General features: G+C 40.2%; 1 protein-coding gene across 6 annotated transcripts in view; it reads left to right on the top strand.

The window, feature by feature from the left end:
• The window catches only part of BICD1 (BICD cargo adaptor 1), a 160,559-nt gene that overhangs the window by 75,833 nt on the left and 60,776 nt on the right, over nt 1-23,950 (top strand). For all 6 annotated transcript variants that reach the window (XM_063395620.1, XM_063395621.1, XM_063395619.1 and 3 more), the window contains exon 2: nt 4,553-4,765. In XM_063395620.1, coding sequence (XP_063251690.1) covers nt 4,553-4,765 — 213 coding nt within the window. The remainder of the gene's footprint in view (nt 1-4,552; nt 4,766-23,950) is intronic.

The raw sequence follows: 23,950 nt of genomic DNA, 5'->3' as shown, positions 1-23,950 counted from the left end.
AATAAATTTTCAAACAACCCTGAGCTTTTGTCAATGAATTAAAAACAAAACAAACGTCAGAAAACAAACAAAAAGTATATGTAGTAAACTTTTTTAAAAAGTCTTATCTGAGAGACACAGAATTGCAAGTGACTAAAGGAATATTCAGTGATAAATGGGCATTCAAGCTGTGCAACAAATAAGGTCTGTTCCTAGCATTAACCCTTAGCATCCTGAGCAGAGATTTCCATCTGTGATGCCATACTGACACTTGACTAGGAAATATGCTACCCTCTTGGAGAATCCCGGCTGTTTTTTCCCTGCTTTTGTGCTGTGAATGTGGAGGTAACTAATGGATAATACATTCTGCTTTGCAGCAAGTTAGCAGCTCAAATAGGTAATCATTTGAACAAGTTCAATGCTGTTGCATTATGCATCAGAAAAAAAACTACATTCGGTGTCAAAGCTATAAAGGTAGGCTGCCTGCTTGTCCTGGCAGCAGTCAGGTCATGTTTATTGCTTATTTATCATTCCAGAGTAGAAGAATGAATTTCTGTGAAGCATTTCAAAATTCCAGCCCCAGGTGGTCATTAGTAAAAATAAAAATGAAATTCAGGAATAGCAGCCTTCATTACTTATTTATGTTTTAAACTGACCTTTTGGATGTGTGCAGCTTTCTACACCTAAATTGGAAATCTAGCTTCCCTTTTTCTTCTTTCTTGAAGGGCTAAATATAATTTTTGTTTTAGACATCATTTTATGTCACTGCACATTAGCTTTCTGCTGCTGTTTATATTTATCTTATAAATATGACATGTCTGGAGCAGTCATTTTTCTATTGTTCTTTTGCAAATCTGTGCCCATTTTGTTCACAGCATTATTTCTGTCATGCTTGTTTACTTCTGACACTAGTATTTCCATCTGGGGTTACTTAAAGTTCAAAGGTAAATGTGGTTTTCCTCCAAAGTTACCCCTTTCTGCATGATCAAATTGACTTCTTGCTTTTGTGCACCCACTTTTACCATCCTTTATCATGACCTCAGTTAGTGATCACTATTTTGTTGTTCTCAAAATTCAGATTTTATGATGCCTTTGAAAAATCACGGTAGTGTTACAATTCTGAGGTTTCAGGGGATACATATATATATATATATATATACATAGTTTAATGGTGTCTTGTTACTCGAGTTTTATGACCCAATTTATAAAAAAAAGTATCTTCTAACTCAATCAAGAGCATCCTTTCAAACAAAATCTTGAAAGAAGTGGTGGGACCAATGTAAGGTGAAAATCTGACTGCTCTCTGTTAGGACAGTCTTGGTTGAAGCAGTAAACTTGCCTCTGTAGCTGATTTAAGCTATTGTATCTACTCAGGGAGGGGATTTCTCAAGGAAACAGAAGCCCTGAAGGGCTGCACAGCCCCTTCCGAGTTCAAACTTGAAGCTGGAAGATGTCAGGAAAGCCCCACACTGTGATTAGTGAAACTAAGAGCCAGCAAGGGACCAATAGAGCTTTCTAAGTGTTTTTAATGAGAAGTCCCACCAAGCAGCACCATGCTGCACAGAACAGGGGTAATTAACTGATACTGTAATGAACTGATCTGCACAGTGTAGTACAGCACCTACTCAGAATACTTCTATGAAAATACCAAGATCTTATTCAATGCTGAATGCAGGAACATCTGCTTTGTTTTTGCACAGTTCTTCCTCTCCCTCAGTGCCATGTCACAGGAAAGCTGTTTCTCCACTCAGGCTTCCGTGGCAGGCTGGTATTCTCTCATTTACAATACCCTAAGATCTGTTCAGCAAACCAGTTTGTACCAACACATGACCCAAATGCAAGTGAAATTCCTTTGACTTGCAGTCCAGGTCATCACCTTCTCATGTGAGCACAGACACTTGAAATATTTCATATCATAGCAAGGCTACAAGGTGTGGTAGATAAGTAAATGTAGTAAGCAAATTATTAAACATAAAATCAAAATAGAACAAATATTTGGCTACCAGCTGAATAGTATTGATATGTGGTTTAATTTAAAAGTTTAATTTAAAATCAACCTCATGGAAAACTTTAGATGGACATGTCTGGAAAGTTTAAACTTTTTGATGTTCTGTACAGGCAATGAAATAGAGAAGCAGAACTTTTTGCTCACTTATAATTAAATGATATTTCATTTTCATCTCCTTGTTACATTGATCTGCATAATTGCCATCAATGTCAAAAGTGAACTATGCTTGCTTGCTTTACTTCCCCTGATTTTTAACATCTTGATAGCAGTTTAAGAAATAAATGAAATATTGTGATATGGATGAGTTGGCTATCAAAGAAATGAGGAAGAAATTCTTTACTATACAGGTGATTTAGCACTAGGACAGATTGCTCAGAGTTTAGGGAGCCTCCCTCACTGGAGCTGTTCAAGAACTGTCAGGATGCAATCCTGTGCCCTGTGCTCAGGGATGACCCTGCTTGAGCAGGGAGGTTGGACCAGATGACACACTGTGATCCCTCCCAACCTGACCCATTCTGTGATACAGTAAAATTCAAATTGGTTTCATAGGAAAAAAGAAGGTTCTATATTTTCTATAATCATGGGTACAAGGAAATGTGGAGTACACAGTAATTTTCATCTATGCTATGCACCCTCCCTGAGATCTATATTCATAGCTGTTGTCAAACATCACACATGCTGAAAATGCACCTCAAAGTACCTGAAGGAAAACCTGATGTGCATCTGGAAGGCTGTCATCACTGTGTACTGTAGTGCTCTGGTAGAGAGGGCTCCAGGTAACATTTATTCATGAGCTTCTCCTTCCCTGCAAGTCCCACCTGCTCTTCTGATGTGTTTTGGTTTTACCCGTGGATAAGTGGCCTTTACTTTTGTCTTGTAGGGTCTTTATTTGACTGATGCTTTTTGCTCAGTCTCAAACTAAGAACAGTGAGCCATTGAATGTAAGTATGTAGGGGAAGATAATTTATTAGCAGAGTTCTCAAAACAGTTGTCTTAGATTCACAGATATCAGTGCTTAAGTTTCATTAAATTGAATTTCTTGTTACTTGGAAAATCCTTTTTGTCAAGTTGCTGGCGCTTGCTATTTCAGTAACTTACAGCTTTTTGAGAAGACAGCTGGGTTAATACATTATTGAATATTTTTAGATCCTTTAATGCTGAGTTCACAGGATTCTCCAAGTGAAATAGAATTAAAAGCTGAGAAGTTTTTGAAGAGAGTTTTACTTTGAAGTTTCTAAGGGGCTGTTTCAGTTCTAGTGCCAGTAGAGGTTAGACCGTGTTCTGAAAGGCTATAAATAGCAGCAGAAAAACAATGGATTTAATTTGGCAAGTCTTGTCTATTGGAAGGCAAAGGAGGCCATAGCTTACAGTGGGTACAAATGTGATGTGGTTTTACAGATCTGGGTAGAAATGAAGCTATTAGGGATAATTTTTCACTGAAATAGCATGTTGCCATGACTCAAGTTTCTCTCATGTATTACGAGAAAAAAATAAAAATTGTGGTCTTTCAGGAGTGTTCACTTTGATTTAAGATACATGACAGAGCTTCTGCCTGTGTTAGGCTAAATATTCTTCACACTAGAAGCCCTCTTTTGTCTTTCTCTAGAATCAGGTCATGTCATTATCAACTAAGTGTCTTTTTTTAAAAGGTAGTACACTCAAATCGGGTTTTGCTTTTATTTTGCTTTATATTTCATTGCTATTTTTCTTTTCTTTTTGTGTCTATTATTTTATAACATTATTTTTATATTATTGTGTTATTGCTGCATTTCCCCCCATTTTCCATAGTTAAATGACATCTCCATCATGTCTACTATCGTGGCTTGTACTTTGCTTTCTTCCAGGTTGCTCCAGAGCTGTCAAAAATAACATCAGAAATTGTCACTGGGAAATACTGTCTTTTTAAACTGATCAGTGTAAGCCAGCAACAAGAAGACAAGCACTGAAATTACCTCAATATTTTAGCACTTCTCAAACAGTTAAATATCCAACAGAAGCAAAAACCACTGAGTATAAATGAAATGAAGGGGCTGACACACTCTGTGTTTAGCATCCCAGAGCTGTAGGGGGCCACTGCTTGGTTCTCAGCTCATTCATTTTTCTTCCAGGTTATAGGAACACTTTTCCATACCAGGAGATGAGCTCCTATAAGAAAAGGTTGTTGGAAATGGAAATTCAGTAAGATTTGTCAGCTATTTATTCTGTTTAAACCAAAACAAACCACGCTTTTTTTTTTTTTTTTGCGGAACCAGAGAAGAAAGGAATCGATGAATTAGGGTTAAACACTGGAACTAATTAATGGTGAATTAGCAGAGCACCATCTTGATCTCAGTGGAGGTCAGCTGGATGGGGGCCATAAATCCGGAGTGCAAATGGGAGCAGCCTCAAGATGCCTCATTTCAGCTCAGTGGGATGGTGGCCCTCAGCTGCTGGGACGGTGTTTCATGGGTCAGAAATGGGATTTGCTGATCTATCCCGTTCCTGCTGGCTGTGCAGCTCCTCAGCACTGTTGATCATTGTTCTGGGGCTTCAGTGGGTTTTCACTGTGCTGTTTTCCCCTTGCAGGCTTTTGGACAGTCCTTCTCTGTTCACCGCAAAGTGGCCGAAGATGGCGAAACGCGGGAGGAGACTCTTCTCCAGGAGTCTGCCTCCAAGGAGGCCTACTACCTTGGCAAGATCTTGGAGATACAGAATGAGCTCAAGCAGAGCAGGGCTGTGGTCACCAACGTTCAGGCAGAGAATGAGAGGCTCACTGCTATTGTCCAAGACTTGAAAGAGGTAAGTGGGGCTGAATTTCCCTAGGGTATCTTGGATAATGTGGCTCTGAGTAAACAAAATATTACAGGAAATGAAAATGCTCACCTCCCATCTGTGATCTCACCAGAAGCACATGGCCTGAGAAAGTAACAATTTAGAAAGGAGAAAATCTAACTTCTGTTGTTTTTAAACACCACCACCACAGTACAAATATAATAAAACCCAGTTCAAGAAGCTGTAACTTCCTAAGCACCCTTAGCATTTTGCTTTGTATTTTATAGTACTGAATTTTACATAAACATATTTTCTGCACACTTCATGCAACTCTTATCTTTCTCAGCATTTACATTTTCAGGTGTTCTGGACTGCCTAGAATTAAATTAAGCTTTTGCTGGTTTTCTTCTATTGTAAAGCAAAATTAAAATACATGCTCATGTTTAGAAAACAGGTAACAGCAAGGAAGTCAGATATATTTATTGACCATATGAGACATTGGATAATTTTGATGGTGAATTCAGTAATATTAAATAACTTGCCTTTTTTCCTCTTGGAATCTGGAAGTTATGGAGTGTAGCAGAACAACTACTTGCAGGGGGAGGCAGCATTTGGAAATGAGCCCACATTTTCCCTGCATTCCCTGGGAATACTTACATATGGGGATTCTCCCCACTGTCCAGCTGCTGAATGAGATATTTCTTATGTGATTCTGGAAAGTGATTACTTAATGCATTAATTCTTTAATGTTAACAGTTACCATGTTTTCTGTAGCTGAATGGAATGGTATCCTTTTAGGCTACAGAAAGCCCTGGAACAGGGTATCCCTGGAACTGAGGGCTTTGCTCCCACTGAACATTCTTATTTAATGGTTGTGCTGCACTTGTCCATAATACAGATCAGCTTTGAGGGAGAAGTACACATATGCCAGTTGTTCACATATTCCAATTAAAATATGTGATTGCAATTGCTGTTGTAGTGGCTAACACAAGAAAATCAAATATATTTTTAGTTCTTTTTGGTCTACTTGTCTTAGAATCCTGTCCTAAAATCTTCTTGGTGACAGACACCTAGCTGCTGACATGCCTACCTGTTTGGTCTAGCTCACAGATCCTGATGGCTTGGGGTTCAGACACAAATGAACAACTAAGAGAAAATACACATTTGGCTTTTTACTCCATTCTTTTCCTCTGGGGTCTCGTCGGGATTCCTTCAAATGCAAATCTCCCTTGCATTTTCTCTCATGGTTATCGATCTGCAATTTGTTCAGGAGGCAGTTTCAGTACCTGTCTTCCCTGGAATATTGATTGTCCTCATTTCCTTGGAGATAACAGTAACCCCTAGTGTGAAGCTAGCTGCAATTATTTCCTGCTCTAATGCTAGACAGAAACAAGCCATAGCAGTTAATTAAAGTGCAATAAAGGAATTTACTTGAATAAAAATAAGGCTGATAAACTGATTGCTATTATGAAGATGATGTTGTACCCCAAGTATCAAGTCCTTGACTATGTTGAACTTTTATTTTGTGTCAGTACAATCACAGTACTTAACCATAAATGGGGATTAGTGCAGTCAGTTCATTACACCACGAGCTATTATGATTAATTACTTGAATAATAATAATAAGAGACAGAGGGAGATTGACACCTACTTCAGGCTCTTTGTGGTCTTTTCACACTGAATTACGCTGGTATTTCACCCTGTGCTCAGAGGAGTCTCACTCTTGTGCCCAGCCTGGTATCCCTTGGTCCTATGGCTGTGATGTCCAAGTGCCTCCTGAAAGGACATGACCTTCTCCTGTAAGTGTTGATGAATTTTGTCTGCTTGGTTCTGCCTCTTGCAAGTAGGGAAAAGCAGACTAAGCTTAGTCCAAATCTTGACAGATAAAAATGTGAGGAAAATACATATGAAGTGTCTGGTATGTTTTGGGGTAAAGCCAGAATTAGATGCTGCTGTGGGTGGATTGCTACAATGAGGAAGCAATTTGTCTCTTTAGGCTGTAAATCTGGAAATCTAATTAGAGAAAATAATGGAAGAAAAAGATCATCTTCGTGTGGGTTTTGTACTGAGTGATGCAAAGATAGATGGGTAGGTTCTGGACATCAACTATCTGATTGTATCCTGTCTTTTCCCCTCCCTACTACTACTACCTTTTTGCCTCAAGAAAAACATGCTTTATAGCTGTTTTTTAGGCCTTAATAAGACATTTTCTAAACTAAACAAACAAAAAATCATTCCTTTCACCTTCAGTCTTAATACAGTGGTTTGAATAACTGCTGTGTGGTTCTGGAAATAGTGTTTTTGCATGGATGACACAAATGTGGGGTGGTTTCTCCATGCACTCATCCACTTAGGATACTGAAGACTGATAGGTAGGTTTTCCTAAAATGACCCCTGTTATTGTTATCACATTCCTAAGTAATATACTCAAATGCTTCTCCACTTTCCAGCCTGTTGTGGGAGTTATCTGATTAATTCATTCTGCTCTCTGAGTTTGCACAGAAATCCATAGTCATATGAATGTGTATGAGCCTTTTATGAACCATCAGAATACACTCACATGAATGCTGATGACTTTTAGCAATCCTGGGAATTCCGTAGCCCTGGAGTTTAAATATTCATACATTTTAGCAGGTATCTGCCTTACAGTCACAGCTGATGTCTGCAGGGCAGCTTGACCTGAATCTCCCTTGCTGTAAATGGGAATGTATCAGGCTCAGGTCTCTGGAGAATTATGCACCACAGACTGCAAAATAAGCAAACTGATTTCAGTACACATACCTTGAAAAAGATGGTTTTTTAAGAACTTGATAGTGTCCTTCACTCTGATGGGGAGTAATGAACCAGGAATCTCTGTATATAGGTAGCTTTCTACTCCATGTTAAAATGATTAAAGGAGTAAAACACCACCAGCTTTATTTTTGGTGTAATAAAAACCCCTAGAGTGTTTGATAAGAATCTTATTAACTATCACCTAAGTAAATAAAATATGCATTTTGGAAAGGTGGTAGTTTGTTTTTTTTTTTCTCCCACCAAGACCTCAGATAGGGCATGTAGGCTGTTTAATTTGAACCAGAACTATGCGGATTTTAAAACTGAGGGCAGAGAGATAATCTTTTAGCAGTCAGAGAATAGATTTATGAAATCTTCATGTTAGGCATCACACAGTTTATGGTGGTGGCCTCTCTATATGGAGAGATCATTATGGTTATTAGATCATGTAGCTTTCTCTAACTGTATAAATTGCCCTCATTTATTATAAATGTTTAAAAAGTACTTTTCTTTAAAAAAAAGCTTTTTAGAATACAATCTTTTATCCTTTTCTAGTTTGCTTGAGTCTGGTTTTTTTTTCCTATTTAAAAGCATTGTTCACTTATAGTTGGGAGATGAGTAACTTTTTTCCATTTGTGCCAATAAAAACACCTCTTCTTATAATAACCATAGGTATTTTATTGGTGTATAGAGATGAAATCCCAACCTTGAAAAGCTGATAACTGGCAGTGGTGATCATGAAAGCCCAGATGACCCAGCTGAGGAGCTGGAGAAAATTCTCCACACCCATAGACAGGAAGTCTCCATATAGAGGTGATGTCTGTATATCCTCCTCCATCATGGGAAGGCAGAATACCCTAGAGCTGGGCATCTGACCCAAAACAGGTGGCAGCTGGAGGGGAAAGAGAATGAGGCAAAGGTGAACCAGGTGAGACTGTAGAAAATGGAGATGAAGAGTGGTGGTACAGCTCAAGACTTGTAGGTGTTATGAGACTGGGCTGATGAGTTTTTTGGGGTGGGTAGGTGAATGTCTTGGTGTCTGAAGGGGCTGGCAGGTATGGATCAGCTCTTTCTTCCCATTAAGACTAGTGAAAAGGAGAAAGCCAGGAGGAAAGGATTAAAACTCATAGGCTCTCTACTAAAAGCCACTGCAGCAGCTGCAGGGATTGCAGAAAGGAATGGGCACCTGGGTACCTGCAGCCTGTGAGATAACAGATGAACAGGGAGGTTATGTGATGACAATATTAATGGGCCACAGAAACAGCACACACTTGGGTTTCTGGAGGGCAAAAACAGGAATGAGGGCAGTGGAAGAGTGGGTGGAGAGAAAAATAGACATTTGTGATGTATTATTTGCTGAAAGCAGGTGGAAAAAATGTCTAAGGTGAAATTATCCTGCCCTGCTGCCCTTGGAATCAATAGCTAAACACTTATTCACTTCAGCAGTACAAAAATTTTGTCCTTCATGCTAATCAGAAAATGATTAGCATGGCAGCCTGGATGTTTTTGAGGGCAACTAATGTTTGAAAACAGAAAAATTTACAGTCATTGTCCTCAAGTTGACTTTCATCTAAAAAATTATATATTAAGAACTGGACTTTCTATATTAAATGTAGCTTCAATCAAAATTTGCTGTTTCCTATTTGGAAATCATATTTTTTCAATCTGAAAAGTTAGGACTTTTTCTCTTCTGCAGTTTTGAGTAAAACCTTTAAATGTGAACATATGTAGTCAATACCCTGTTGTGGTGTAACCAGGGCAAACACACCAATTTCAGTTTCTTGTTTTGCTGCTCCAGGTTTAGGTTTGGGTAGATAGTGCATCCTATATGATGTAGGATGTCCTTAGATCCTTTGTACACTGAAGTGTCATTTACTGCTGGAAGCTTCTTCAGACGTTGTGTGCTTCAATTTCTACCTTTTGTAAAATTTTCTGTCCATCTGAAGCTCTAGCTTGGCCTGAGGTCTGTCACTACCCTGTTGCTGCACGTTGAGCACTGCTGTAGGAGCTTCTGGGATCTTCCAAGGAGAGGTTTCCCAGCTGACCACCTCACCCAGTGATGTCCTCCTGCTCTCTGGTTCTGTGACTCTAGTGAGGCTTGGGGCTCCAGTTTGTTCTCTGTCCTAGGATTTGTGAACTTCTTTCTTTCTCTGAAGAAAGTGCCCTAGCAGTTGGTTGGCAGGCTCTCTGTTCCTTCAGATGAAGCTGTTCCACAGTGTTGGGAGATACTGTTTTGTGGGACTGAGCAAGCTGATGAGAATGACTGTAGCCGAAGGGCTAAACCACTCAGATGGGAACAGGGAGCAAGTTCTAGTTCCTATTTCAATTAATGTTGGATAAGAAATACTTAAACATTATTTGGGTCAGAGAGCAGAACCCCATCCTCTCCTCTGAGAGGTGGCAGCCCTCAGCAAAGGCTGTCTCCATCCCTCAGAGGGAGCATGGTCTGCAGCCTGGCTATCCCATGGCTGGTGGCCTAACTGATGAGCTCTTGGAGGGAGGGGCCTCTGGCTGACTAACTGAGGTGGCTTTTACCAGCTCTGCAATGAAAAAAGACAAACTAAGTCTGGGAGAGGAATCGCTGCTAGGAATTCTGTACTGCAGGAAGCACCTTGTAGCTGCTTGGCTGTAGTGACAAAGCTAGTGAACTCTCTTCACTTTTGTCAGCTTGCTTTTCTAGTAGTTGTCTAATTTCCTTCATACACAGAATAGGGAGCCTGTGATTGTGCCCTGGTGTTTACCCTGGACAGTAAAGTGATTTAAGTGACTGCAGTGTTGACTGTGACCACACAGCATCCTTACATGATTGTACTGTTGTCCCATGCTTTCCAGTGTCTGCATCCACAGCCTTATCCCAGTCAATCTACTCCAGAATGGAAGTTTGCTTTGGCATCTATGCCAGTTAAAGAAAGCTTGCATTATAAATATTTATCTGCTTGCTAATATTAATGTGGCCCTTGCAGCAATGGCTTTGTATTGTGACCTGGACAAGGGGATCAAGTGCACACTCAGGGAGTTTGCAGACAACACCAAGATGGGCAGAAATGTTGATCTTTTGGAGGGCAGGAAGGCTCTGCAGAGGGACAGGCTGGATTGATGGGCTGAGTACAGTGGAATGAGGTTCAACAAGGCAAAGTCCTGAACTTGGGCCACAATAACCCCATGCATCACGACAGACTTGGAAGACAGTGGCTGGAAAGCTGCCTGGTGGAAGAGGACCTGGGGGTGCTGGTTGACAGCAGCTGAACATGAGCCAGCAGTGTCCAGGTGTTCAAGAAGCCCAGTGACTCCTGGCCTGTATCAGCAACAGTGTGGCCAGCAGGACCAGGGCAGTGATGGTCCCTTCGTACTCAGCACTGGTGAGGCCACACCTCAGTTCCTGTGTTCCTGTGTCCAGTTTTGTGACATGAAAGACATGACAAGGACATTGAGGTGCTGGAGCAAGTCCAGAGAAGGGCAATGGATCTGGTGAAGGGTCTGGAGCACAAGTCTTATGAGGAGCAGCTGAGGGAGCTGGGGGTGTTTAGTGTGGAGAAAAGGAGGCTCAGAGGAGCCTTTATCACTCTTTACATCTTCCTTTCAGGAAGCTGTAGTGAGGTGGGGATTGGTCTCTTCTAAGTAACAAGCAGTAGGACAAGAGGAAATAGCCTCAAGCTGTTGCCAGGAGAGTTTAGATTGAAATTTAAGAAAAAATTTCTTCACCACAAGAGTGGTCAAGCATTGGAACAGGCTGCCCAGGGAGGTGGTAGAGTCACCAACCCTGGTGGCATTTAAGACACATAAATATGTTATTTGTGGATGTGATTTAATGGTGCACTGGCCATGCTGGGTTAATGGTTGTACTTGATGATCTTAGAGGTGTTTTCTAACCCAAATGATTCTATGATTTTTTAGAGGGAGAATAATTAAGAAAATACACTGAAGTATTCAATATGGACATTGTTAATGGTGTTTGATCCTAATGGACCTTAATGCAAGCACTGCTTTTTGCAAAGAAGCTGTAGGAGTGAGATGCTGGAGCAGCCCGTGGACATGTGGATGTCAGAGGTGTCTGAGAAACAAAGTGGAGCTGGGTGTGATAGAGAGATGGCAGAGCTGTTCCTCCTGTCAGAAGAGTGCTCACAACTCAATTTAAGGCATTTTTAGCATAATCAGTAGAGCTGACAATATTTACATTCCTTTGGTTTGGAAGTTACTGTCAGCTGGCTAGAACCAGCTCTAAATTAAGCTTATAATATAATATATATGTTATTTTGTGCACTGAGAGGTGTTTTTATTTTCTCTCTCCTTTTCTTTCTCCTTTCCTCTCTTGTTTAGAAAAGCCCACCATAGGGAGATTGTGTCAAACCACCCTCATAAATGTTTCTCTCTCCTTTGCTGATACCGTTAATGGGTGATGGTTTTGCCTTAAGAGGTGCAAAATTTGCTAAAAATACATTGTTTCAGTCTGCTTTCAGGAAAAAATTTAATGGAGCTTAGTCCAAAAGCTTGATAAATGATTTCTTCTCCTCTGTACAAGTACTTTCCCTGTTCACAGGACTTCTGAAAAGAAACAATTATTTTCTTTCTCTCAGAGACAGAAAAATACGGCAAGCTGTGACTTGTAATCCTACCAAATCTTTCTTCATGCTGTGAAATTAATGGGTATACTAATAGACTGATTCTGTCTCTGTGTGAAAGAGCTTTGAGTACAGGCAGCAAGACCACTGTCGACTGCTTCTGAGTGTTCCTATTAACAAAGATTTAATTACAAATCTGCCATTCAACTCCGTCTTCCAACCTAGTTACCACCAAATGCTTTCTTTGGGTTCTTGCTTCACAATTTGGCTGACAAACCACTCAGGGGAATCCAAAGGTGGCTGTGGTAAGATTTACCTTTTTGTTTCCTGAAATGTGGCTTATAACCCTAAATTGCTATAATTATTCATAAGATGGTTGTGTTTCCAAGTTCATACTCCTCATAAGCACCAACTGTAACAGAACAGGAAGGTTAAGAGTTCAGGATAAATACATTTTGGTGTGGCACTGCTTTCTTAGCATAACCAGCTTCTTGTTTTGCTGTTCTTACCCTCCAATATACTTGCAAGCGACCAAAAGCATCTTTGAGTGGTTGTGTTTCCTGTTAATGAGCCCGAACAAGGATTTTGGACACAAATTTGGGATTTGACACATTCTGGACACTGTTTTCTTTGGCAAGGTTCAGGCATTTAGCTGTGCTGGGAATAGCAGAGTCAAACAATGGACACTAGAGAGGTCAAAAAAAGGCCAAGTGGCATAATGGAGCATAACCGAGGGATTGTTGCATAAATACTGAGTGCCTTATTAAAAATACTCAAATTCCCAGCTCCTCCTTTCAGAAAAGGGGCCTCAAATAGAAGTTGAAGGAGGGTGCACTTTCAGCTGCCCTTGGTAATCTTTGGGCAGTAATTAATCAAATCGGGATCTGGCAGTGCTGGGTCTTATGTAAGTTCTTTGAAAGAATGACCCCGTGTTTGTGCCGAGGTGGTGTTTCCAAGCCCTTTGTGTCCCCCTTTGTGCAGGGTATTGAGTGAGCACGTGCTGAGAGGACAGCTCTGGGTGCCAGAGGTATCACCTGGGTTTAAAGAAGAGTGAGGCAAATTTCATGGAGTATTGGGCCGTCAGTACTGCTGATACCTGAAGATTCAGTCCCAGTGTGCAGGGCTGGTAGGGGGTGCCAGGGAAAGCATCTTCATATAATATCCCTATTTCTCAGGTATCACACACCAGGGGCTGCTTGCATGTTGGGCTAGCAGCTTTCTGAACTTGTCAAAACATTATTTTGTTTTTCCTTGTAGCCTCTATGTTTTCAAGATGCATAACTTTTCTGCCTTGCTTTTATTTCTGGATGAGGAAGCCCTCTTAAGAACTTCTTGTGCTGACTCATTCTTTTCAGTATTAATTTGCTGGTTAAAAATAACTTGGGCTTTTGTCTCTTCAAGTGGTGTAGAATAAGATGGTTTTTGGCCTTGCTGGGATTAGCTGTGTTGCCAGTTTTTACAGAATCCTTGCAATGTGATCTGGACTCTCAGGAGCAAGAGCCCAGGAGCTGTGTTTACTGGTACCTTGTGTCTTCATTCACAAGGTATTAAGTGGGAAAGGAAGAATACTCTGGGTGCCAGACTTTCTGAAACTTGAGTCCAAAAGCTTAAGCAGCCTTCCAGATAAAGTAAAGGCATGAGGAAAAGGTGAAATTTTTGCTGAAAGTCCTCACTGCCTGAGTGCATAAGCAAATAGGGCATAAATTCTGGTGATGTAACTGATAAAGAATATTAAACAACAAACGAAGGTAAATTGGTTGCCCTTGTTCCAATTAATTTCCTTTGATTTTTTTTTTCAATATCCTGAGCAGTTTTCAATTAAAAAGAAAAGATAGTTAAAGCTTCCCTGAGAGGCTAATGTTGTTCTTCCCAGTCTTTCAGTGTGAGATTGTGCCTGGCAATTGTTGAATGTTTTATGCCTTCAGTACTCATTGGGATCTCATTGGGATTACAGATCAGGAATCTGGATGTATTCCCAGCCATCAGTACACAAGAGGTGTAGTGAAATTTCTCCTCTCCTGGGAATCCACACATGCACTGTAGCCCTGCATGATTGTACTTTCTGTGGTTTTCTCCTGTTCCCTGCATATGGATGCATCATTGCCTCTTTTCCTTCCTCCTATTTTTTTTGCTCATTATTAAGCAGTATGGAATGGATGGCAGTAACTGGTCATTGGTTAAGAAATGAAATCCACCAGGCAAAACTGAAAAATCCAATGATCTCTGCTGGAGCTGTGATTAGTTACTTGGTCATTAGAGAAGCTCATGGGTGCTGATCACATGTGGGCAATAATTATCAACCAAGGTGCTTGAGCTTCAACATTTGCTCTTATTTGTTTAAAATACACATTTATCTTCAGTCTAATTTTTTTCTTGTATTTTAATCAATACTGATTTATTTGTAAGTGTTTCTCCTGGGATTCAGTAGGTAATTTTGGGAAATGGGATTTACTTTTTCCTGGGGATATGTCTTGGCTGCCAGGACATTGAGCAGTCCTGTGACCTGACCCCAGAAGTGCATGATTTGCAAGGTGCAGTCATAGTGAGATGGAGCAAAACACATCTAAATTATGCCTTTAGATTGTAAGGAATTACTAAAGAGGTTTTTTGGCAAAAGTCCCCCACCAAACAAAAAGAAAGAAATCGTGTAGATTTAAAGCCTATGAAACACTGGAAAATATGATGAAAGTCAGCATCTTTGGGGTTTATATTTTTGTGCTCTTTATGCTGGTATTTTCTCATTTGGAGTCATTCAGACTACATCTTACAAAACTGAAGTCTGCTCTGTGTGGCAACCTGAGGCTATCCTTAAGGGTGGTCCTCTGTGGGGTTCTTCTCTTCAGTTCTCCACTTCTGCCTCAAAACCTCAAACTTATTACCAGTTTGTCATTGGTATGGAAATCATTAATAACTTCTTGGCTCCCATTTTCTGTACTAATTTTGCTTTCTACAACAAACTCTGTTCTCAAGGGGAAAATTTATGAGAGTAAGGTTGACAGAAGAGTGAACAGCAAGGGCCTCAAACACGCTGCCTCTTTTTCTCCCTTTGCCCTTATTACAATATATGACACAAGCTGGTTATTTTTAGTTATTCTCAACAGTCAGTGCCAGTCAGCATCCAGGAGGTGGGCAGCAAGTCAGGCAGAGGTCAGACAGTGTTCTCACCCTTTCATTGTGATGGTCAAATCCACTCTTAAGCTTCAGGATTGAGAGAAATGCACTTTTGCTGGCAAATGTTTTAGATGTGTACGTGCAGATGCTCATACATAATCAGAGCTTGTCTGCTTCTATGATGTTATTGTTGAAAGAAACCCCCATAAAATAGGTAGGACTAGATGTGAATGCAATTTTTGCCTTCACTGCTCATTCATTCTGCCTATGTAGCCTTTCCTCCCCTCCTGAAGCACAGTGTGTTGGCTCTTTCAGCTAAATGTGCCTTGAAGGCATCATCGTAGAGCTGTGATTTTTCACTTCAGTGAAATGGTCGGGCTGTCTGCTCTGATACTGGCTGTGAACTCTGAGTGAAGAGTGGCTGTGGCATTTCAGTGTCAGCTCAGAGTGAGGTGGGTTAAAAATGGGTCATTTCCCACCAGTCCTGCACACCTAGTCACGAAAAGGGGATCCAGAGGCAATGCTCTTCACTAATGCAACACTGTGAGGTTTGGCTCATGATACAGGTTTTTCTGCATTTGTTTCTTGGGGTCCTTTGTGTCTCATTTTCTGGAGGGAAGTGGCAACACAACAGCACTGAGAAGATACAGGATTCTGGGTCTTTGCTTAGTAGCTTGATGTGATTAAAGTGGCAAGGGCAGAATTCTGGGTCGGCGTGGAGGAAGGAAAGTGTTTCTTTCACAAACAGCTTCTCTCATGACTATCTGCCCTTCCCAGATGAGGTACACAGAGAGAAGCATGAGAAAAGCAGCAATGAAAAACTTAAAAATTCCAAAAAATAGGTATGGATAGGGGTTGGTTGTGAAATAAATGGGAATGTATTAAAGGGAAAACTCGTTATTTTGGTCTATATCAAGTCAGCAACAAGGTTTCTTAAAGTCACTCTGCCTTGGTGTGCTCCACAAATATGAGAGGAGAACGGTGTCCTTGGTTTATTATGCAAGACATAAATGCAACAAGGAAGAAGGACTGAATCTGCGGACCCCCTTTGCAAGATGTTCATAGGCACTTTGTAGAGCTGGAGCTCACCTTATTTTGGCAGCAATTCCCATTGCCATTTTACTGCACAGTAAGTTGCTAAGAAGCAAACAGAACAAGGATAAAGACTCTCCAACCAATTACAGTTAGAAAGTGGTATGTTTAATTCAGCACTGGACAACACGGAGGGTAACCTCCTAAAGACGTGTGCAAAAATCAGAGCTCTGGCTCTCCATTTATCTACAAAATCTTACACATTCATATAATCATTCAATGTGCCTATACATATTAATTACCAGACCCCACCTACTCCTTGCTTTCTATTAAAATGAGCTCAAATTCCTTTCATGCCTGTGCAGTCCCTCACTCAAACTGTGTCGGTGGGTTTTGAAATGGGTCAGTGGTCCCTTAGGATGAAGTCAGGAACGTCTTCCTCGAGGTAAACTTTTCACCTTTGTCCTGTTGGCAACTCTCTGGCCCCTTGGGCATAGTCCAAGCTCTCCTGTCTGGTTCTGCGTGGTTTTGGGGCCCAGGTGCAGCCATGGTTTCTTCATCTTCACAATGGCTCATCTTTCTTGTCTCCATCTACAAACACAACCAAGTCAACCAGATGATATGTTGTCTTAGCTCTAGCTACGTCCATCTGCTAATAATTAACCATCCTACATTGCTTCTACTTTTCTAACTAAACTCTTAATCAATATAAATTGCTTCTATCCCTCTAGCTAAAATCTTAACTTTTTAACCCCTTAACTCAGCTAAGAAGATAAGACAGAGCTAGAGATGTAGATTTATAATATACTGGGTGTGTTCTTGATATTAATTTTATTGAAGATCTTTGAGTCATCATCAGAATGTTTTTGTTTTGGAGGCTAGGATGTACAGCTGTTTTTCATGCAGCTTGGTTTGCCAGTGCTTTATAAATATCAGTGGTGATTTGAAGTCAGCCCCTTGACAGCTTTTCATGTATTCTTTTTGCATTTTTATGTTTTTATCCAGTGTAAATACTTTAAAAAAAGCCTATTATGAGTTTTGCATTGCCACTTTTCTTGCCTGCTGGAATTTTTTACTTACTCTTTCTTCCTCTTAACCTACCTAATTTCTTCCAACCAAATCTGTTGTGAGATGGAGCTTTATGTCAGAGTCATAGCTGCCATAATTCTGTTTTAAAATAAAACACTTTATCAGCTATAAGTGAAATTGAACCTTAAATTGCTGATAGAATTTAAAACCACTTCTGTATTGTTAGTCCACTTGAAATTATATTAACATTTTCAAGGGAAAGAAGTAATGATAGTGCATGTTTTGAAGTTTAAAAAGTGAAGAATTTTATAGTATTAGGAAGGAAAAATAAAATTACATGGATCTTTAAACTTGAAATGAGACATGCACAGCCCTGGTGGTGTTCCTGTTTAAAAAGACCTCCACCTTTGAGCATATTATCATGAGTAATAAACTCCTATTTTGTGGTCAGCTCTAACACAGGGCAGCTGCAGCCCTGCCCTGTGCTGAGTTCAGGCTGTGGATTGCCTGGCTGAGCTAAGGGCCATTTTTCAGGAATTCAGTGCATGCTATTACCTAGCTTCTCACTGCAGCTATCAGAAAGGCAAGGCAAATCCACCACCAGCTCAGCTTCAGCAACATTTATGTAAATTAATCATTCTTTTATCATAGACTTTGGAGAATCATATTTCCTTTTCATACCCAGTAATTGTATGTTGCAAAATGAAATGCTGAGTTCCCCTACCACAGTCTGTATTTTTGTTCTTAGCTGCATTCAGAAATATCAAAGTTACTGATTCTTGGCACAGTCAGAATAACCACTGCTACAGCCTCTGTAACTCTGTGCCTTGAGGCAGAAAGAGCCAGGATCACCTATTAAAGACAGGATAGTTAGCAAAAACATTGGGTTTTGACTGCAACTGGAAAGCTCCTTGGTTTCCAGGTGCAAGGTTGCAAATATATTGGAGATTGTTTTCATCTCTGTTGTCATTTCATTAAAAATCCTGGCAGTAACTCAGAGTGAACTGGACAGATAATCTTTCTTTCCATCATGAAGCAAATGCAAAGACTGGTTTATCATTCTGTTTTTCATATCCTGCTGCACTGACCTCTTCCTCAGGGGTTGTGTGCAAGTCCAAGATATTAAAACCAAAATAGGCTGGTTTCTTCTTTATTCCATGTTCCTGCCTAAGGAAATTTAGTCATGACTATTTATTTTCTGTCCAACACTGCAGTAAAATATATAAACTACATCTGTTACAAGCTCCACCATCTTGTAATACTTGTCTTATTACTGAAACCTAAAACCACCGTCAGTTTTTTGTTACATGTGTTTAAACATTTTTCTTTTACAGGGTTTTTGTAATGCTGAGTTTTATGAGGAAATTACTTCTCTTAGTTGTGTCTTGTAATAGTGGAGGCAGCTCTAAGCATCATTTCCACCTGAAGTCTGGAAGGTCAAGTTATTTTTAAATCTAGTGCTGCAGCTGAAAAACAGTTCAGGCCCCTTAAAGGTGTAATTCAGTGGGATGGTAAAATGAGTTGTGAAAACAACAGTAAAGTAAAATACACACATGTCACTTCCTCCAATGAAGCACATAATTCAGGGTTTGTTGGGGTGAGAGCCATGTGCCTTCTCCTCCTCTGGCTTTCTCTTTCCATGTCCTGTCTGTAATCCATTAGAGACTTTCATTACTTCAGCATGATGGGGGTTAACTTCTAAATGTGATTTATTGCTGCTTTCTCTCATGAATACAGAGATGAAACCCGCTTTTTTTCAGCTAGGATATTCTCTAGCTAGATTGAGATTTTTTTTTTCTTGCTGTAATTTTCAATTTATCATGTGGGGTTTTATTGCACAGCCTTGATAGCCTATTATTGTTCAACCAAGGGTGAGGAAAATTAGTTTGGTCTGAGGGAGATTGTATATGAAGTAGACATTTTGATTTTGGTTTTAGGAAGCACTTTCCTGTTCTCCAGAAGATAGATTTAAAAAAAAAAAAAAAGGAGTAGCATTTTCAGAGAGTATTCACTGCTTTTTATTTAGAAATACCAGTAAGCACTGAAACAGTAATTTGACCTTTCAGCAAAGTGCACCTGTACTATGGAGTGTCTCACCCTCACATTTCCTCCTGTGCTGATGTGTGTGATGTTCATGCAGTCGGCCAGCTGAACAGCAAGTCCACTGCAGTACCAGTATCCAGAATTTTCCCATACCTGGGAGTGAGAAGCTTTGGTGAAAGATAAAAATCCCATTTATTTCAAGAACTTCTGCAGCTGGATAAAGAATAAGCAAATTCTTTTCATAGTTTTCCCAAGGTGAACATTTTTCTATACGTACCTACTTAATTTTTCTCAAGAGAGTCCTCAAACTGCCTTTAGAGCAAATTGTTCATCACATATCATTGTCACACAGTCTCAGCCATGTCTCAGCCCTTCTCTTAAATCCAGCCAGTTTAAGATGTAGCTGTCCTGGGAGGTTTACCTGTGGTGATGGAGATGTTTCTGGGTGTGCTGAGCTCCCTGCTGCATGGCTGGGCTTTCAGAGGGCACTGACTGCAAGAGACGTGGTGCTAGCAGAGGTTTCCTGTGCTGGCAGCACTTGGGGCTTACTTGCAGAGGATTTTTCTCCCAGAGGAGATGGATGAATTTCCTGTGGCTCCAGAGTGGCTTTTCTGGGAGTGGATAAGCAGAACAGCAGTTGAGTTATGAGGGGACATGGATATGAAAGCAAACCAAAAGCACTAATAGAGCATCTTTCCTGATTAAGATAGTGAACATGAAGAGGTGGTACCTGGGCCTTGTCTCTGGACTGATGGGATGCTAGGCTTTTGTTTGTTTGTCAAGATTGCTGCTGTGTAAGGTAAGTAGGATTGGAGTTGGTGTTTTAAGAGGAGCTAATTTAAAAAAAAGAGACATTCTAAGCTGATTCCATGTCTTTTTTTTTTTTTTTTTTTTTTTTTTTCAGCCAGGAAATGTCTTTTGCAGATGTCACTTGTTGTTTCTGAGCAAAGGAGAACTATAGATATGTCTTCTCCTGTGGGCTCAAACATCTTTCCCGTGTATCCTCTCCCAGGAGGCCTTGTCTGCCTTTCTTTACCTGTGCATTATTGATTTCTAGTGTATTTTATAGCCTTATATTTTTGATGATTTTATGCCTTATTCAGGCCAGATATGTGCATTTCAACTATTTTCAGTGTAAAAATAGCCTGAAGGCAAACTCAGGCATGTATTGCATCTTCAGCTTAAGAATGTCCTTATTCAGGGAATGCAGTGGTTATGCCCTCCAGCACTGTGCCATTATAGAAAAATCACCATCCCTCAGCTCTGTGCACTTCCCCTGGTTCAAGGGTGTTAAACCTCAGAGTCATTGACAAAAAATGAATGCATGATTTGCACTGGACTGAAGTTCTGCAGCACAGAAAACATTTCCAACCTTCTTACATTGCAGGAGTTACTCCAGAAGACTTCTTTTTTTCCTGTAAGGTACAGCCAGCTGGCTTCAAGAGGCAGCTTACTTGGTGCCAGACCAGACTTGAGAAGCTCTGCTCCAGTCTGTGGTCTTATTTGGTTTCTTTTCTAACATTTATGTGAGGGATAAGGCAGGATCTTAAGTGCTTGTGCTTTTTGCTCCCCCTCTTTGACATCAGCTGGGCCATATCTAGCACATATATTTGCCTCATTGTTTGAAAACTGCAACAAAATATTGTTGTTTAACCATTTGTATGATGGCATACTAAGTGACAGGAAAAAAACAACCACACAAACCCTCCGTGCTTCTCTTTTCCATTCTGTAGAACTGAATGAATTTTCTTATCCTTTGTGTGCAACACTTCACTTAGAGCTCACAAACGGAGTTTTTAGCTGTTAATGGTAATAGCGATAAAACCAATTCTTGTTTTTCTGAAAAGGCTCTGCTGTGCTCTGTAGGCAGGGAGGTGCTTCAGTAACTGCTGTAATTAAAACCTTTCTCCTTTGGAACATATGGCAGGATGGGATAAACAGGCAGGAAGAAGGAAGCTTTGTATGAAATACACAGTGGGAAAAAGTGCTTTGGTTGGAGAGAGAAGCAATTTTATTGTTTCAAAAAGTGCCCCAACCAGCCATGGCTTGCCTTCTATAACTAAGAGATTTGGACCCTATAAATGCTGTCACACATGCTGTGGTTGGGCACACTAAGCATGCTCTAAACTTGTCTTTTTTATGGGTAAGATGATGTATGTGCAGTTCAAGATAATCTTCTCCAAAAGAACACCCTGTCTACAAAGAAACCAAACCCAAGGTAGCATCCAGCAGACTAATTAGCAGGAATGAGCTATCTCTGTGTGGGATTTTCTTTTAGAACCACTAACATTATCCTGGTGGATAGTCCATAATCTTTGATTCCATGGGAAACAAAAAAAATATTTCTGCCTCACCCTCAGAATGCTGTATTTCATAGGAGAATAATTTTCTAATCTTATGGAAGTGATAAAGATCATCTCTGCGAGGTCTAGTGATGCCTGGTGCTGCCATCTGTTCAGCTCCCTGCCTGCTTGGTGAGATAATTTTACCAGTCTGTTCCTATAGCACACATATATTCATATGAGGGATAAAATACTGTGGAAATAAATTCTGTTTGCAAGAATATTTTTTTATTTTTTAAAACCCAGATATGTTTTGCAAATTTCCTACCTCTCTGTATAAATTCATGCTTTGTTATGACTACTAACAGAAAATCTGCACTGTTTTAAATGTGCTCTAATTCAAGGTGTATAATTTGTACAGATTTGTTACAATGAGATGATTTTTTTCCTGTAATGGGATGTTGAGGCACTGAGGCTCAGATCTCCATTTTTAGTAAGTGGCTGCCCTTTTGCATTTTTTGGTTTGTGTGATGCTTGGTGATCTATGTGAGATGAGGGAGGAAGTTTGTGCTGCATCCTCAAGCTCAGAAGTTCCTGGGATTCTTGTACCTCTAACACTAACTGAAGTGTGCTGCTTTCCCTACCCAAAGCTCAAAAACTGTAATCTTCTTTCCAGTGCTGCTGGTATTGAAGAGCTTTTGACAGAGCTAATATGAATCTGTTTGATTTTTCTTTATATATTGCAAAAAAAGACCTAGACTCTGTCATGTAGCCACTCTCTCTCGCATGTGTTTTGTGTGCTTAAACACGGAAATTACTAGCAGCACTGAGCACTTTCCCTGATGGGGTATTTAAAGAATATCCCATCCTTTTTTGGTTTGTTATTCAACTATAGGGCATTACAACTGTCTTTCTCTTTAAAGAAAGGTTTTAAATTTTAAGAAATCCCTTTTACATGAACTCTTCTGTTCTATTTCCCATTTACTTTCAAAGCTGTGTACCAATGCTGAATCCCAGTTTCTAATTGAGATTCTAGGCAGGAAAAGTTGCATCATTGGCTTTTGTTCTCCTGTGAAAGCCCATACTAATGGAAGCTGCCTTATATAAAACAGACCCCTTTCACCTTGGAAAACAAAGAAGAGTTCCTGTCTGAAGCAAGTCCTGTGGCACTGCAGTGTTTTACAAGGGCTGTGCTGGGCTTTGTCCAGAGCCTTGACTGTCCTCATCAGCGCGGTTCACACTCAGCACGGTGTTGGGGTGATGAAATTCGTGGTGCTGCCATGAGTGGCAGCATGCCCTCTCTGAGCCATGTCCCAGGCTGGGAGAAGCCCTCGGGCTTTGTGCAGAGCCTGGCAGAGAGCTGGGGCTTGACCTCAGGACCAGAAAATAGCTGTGCCACGGGCTGGTGCAGGCTGGGAGACCTGCTGCCCTCTTACCCATCCCTCCAGTCTTGCACTTAGCAGAAACACGGGATCCTATTCACAGCTCACCAAACTGACAGGGTGTGAGAGCTTCCTCTTTGAACTCCTCCCCTGATTGTCCTGGATTTGGGTCAGACGTAGGATTTCTGTGTGGAACAAAGGGGATGATGCTGGAGCTTGTGGCAGGGGGTATCTGTTACCACAGTCTGTTACACCTCAGTGAAATGTGTGAAGGGAGTTCTAGAATAAGGGAAAAGTAAGATTTGTTTGTGATTAACCAAGTTCTGACTCGCTTTGATTTATTACCCTTCATCTCAAGCAAACATTCAGGGCCTTGTCAAGCCCTCCCCCTCATTATAATATATAACAGGATATCTATCATATGTCATATATATGATATTATGATTGACTGTTTCCATGGTATGCTTATAATGTGGGTTGACTAACACACCAACTGGTATATGCTAAAAATATGCATTCTCACCCATGACCTTAAAATGAAGGGATAACTTGGGAGAAAATTTTAGCTTAAAAAAAGGCATTTGATTGCCATAAGATATCCTGAGGCTCTCTAAGATTATTAGAGACTCATTTGTGTCTCTGTTTTTGAGACAGACAACACAGTGACAGAGACTGCTGCTATTGGTCTGTTTCTGATTTTTGTTATTGTGGTGTGATATTTTCTTCTGTTTTAGCAAATAAATAAACGCCTCAAATATTTTGTCAAGATTGAGATATAAATGCATTTTATTATCAGGTTTGGCAAAGGATCAACCTGCAAAATTAACAATCTTTTTATTTCCTTGCAACTTTGAATTTAGCTATTAAACATTATTTGTATGTTTTTCATTAACCCCTGTTTAACCCAAATTTCAGATATTGGGGAGACATTAGCATTTGATGCAAGTTCAGCACACTGATATCTCTGTTGCAAAAATGATAAGAAGTAAAAGCTGGAGGGGC

This window comes from Prinia subflava, chromosome 4 (assembly GCF_021018805.1).
Source record: "Prinia subflava isolate CZ2003 ecotype Zambia chromosome 4, Cam_Psub_1.2, whole genome shotgun sequence".
In the NCBI taxonomy this organism is placed as follows: domain Eukaryota; kingdom Metazoa; phylum Chordata; class Aves; order Passeriformes; family Cisticolidae; genus Prinia; species Prinia subflava.
The sequence above is the reverse complement of the archived record's forward strand: the minus strand, read 5'-3'. Positions and strand labels throughout refer to the sequence as shown.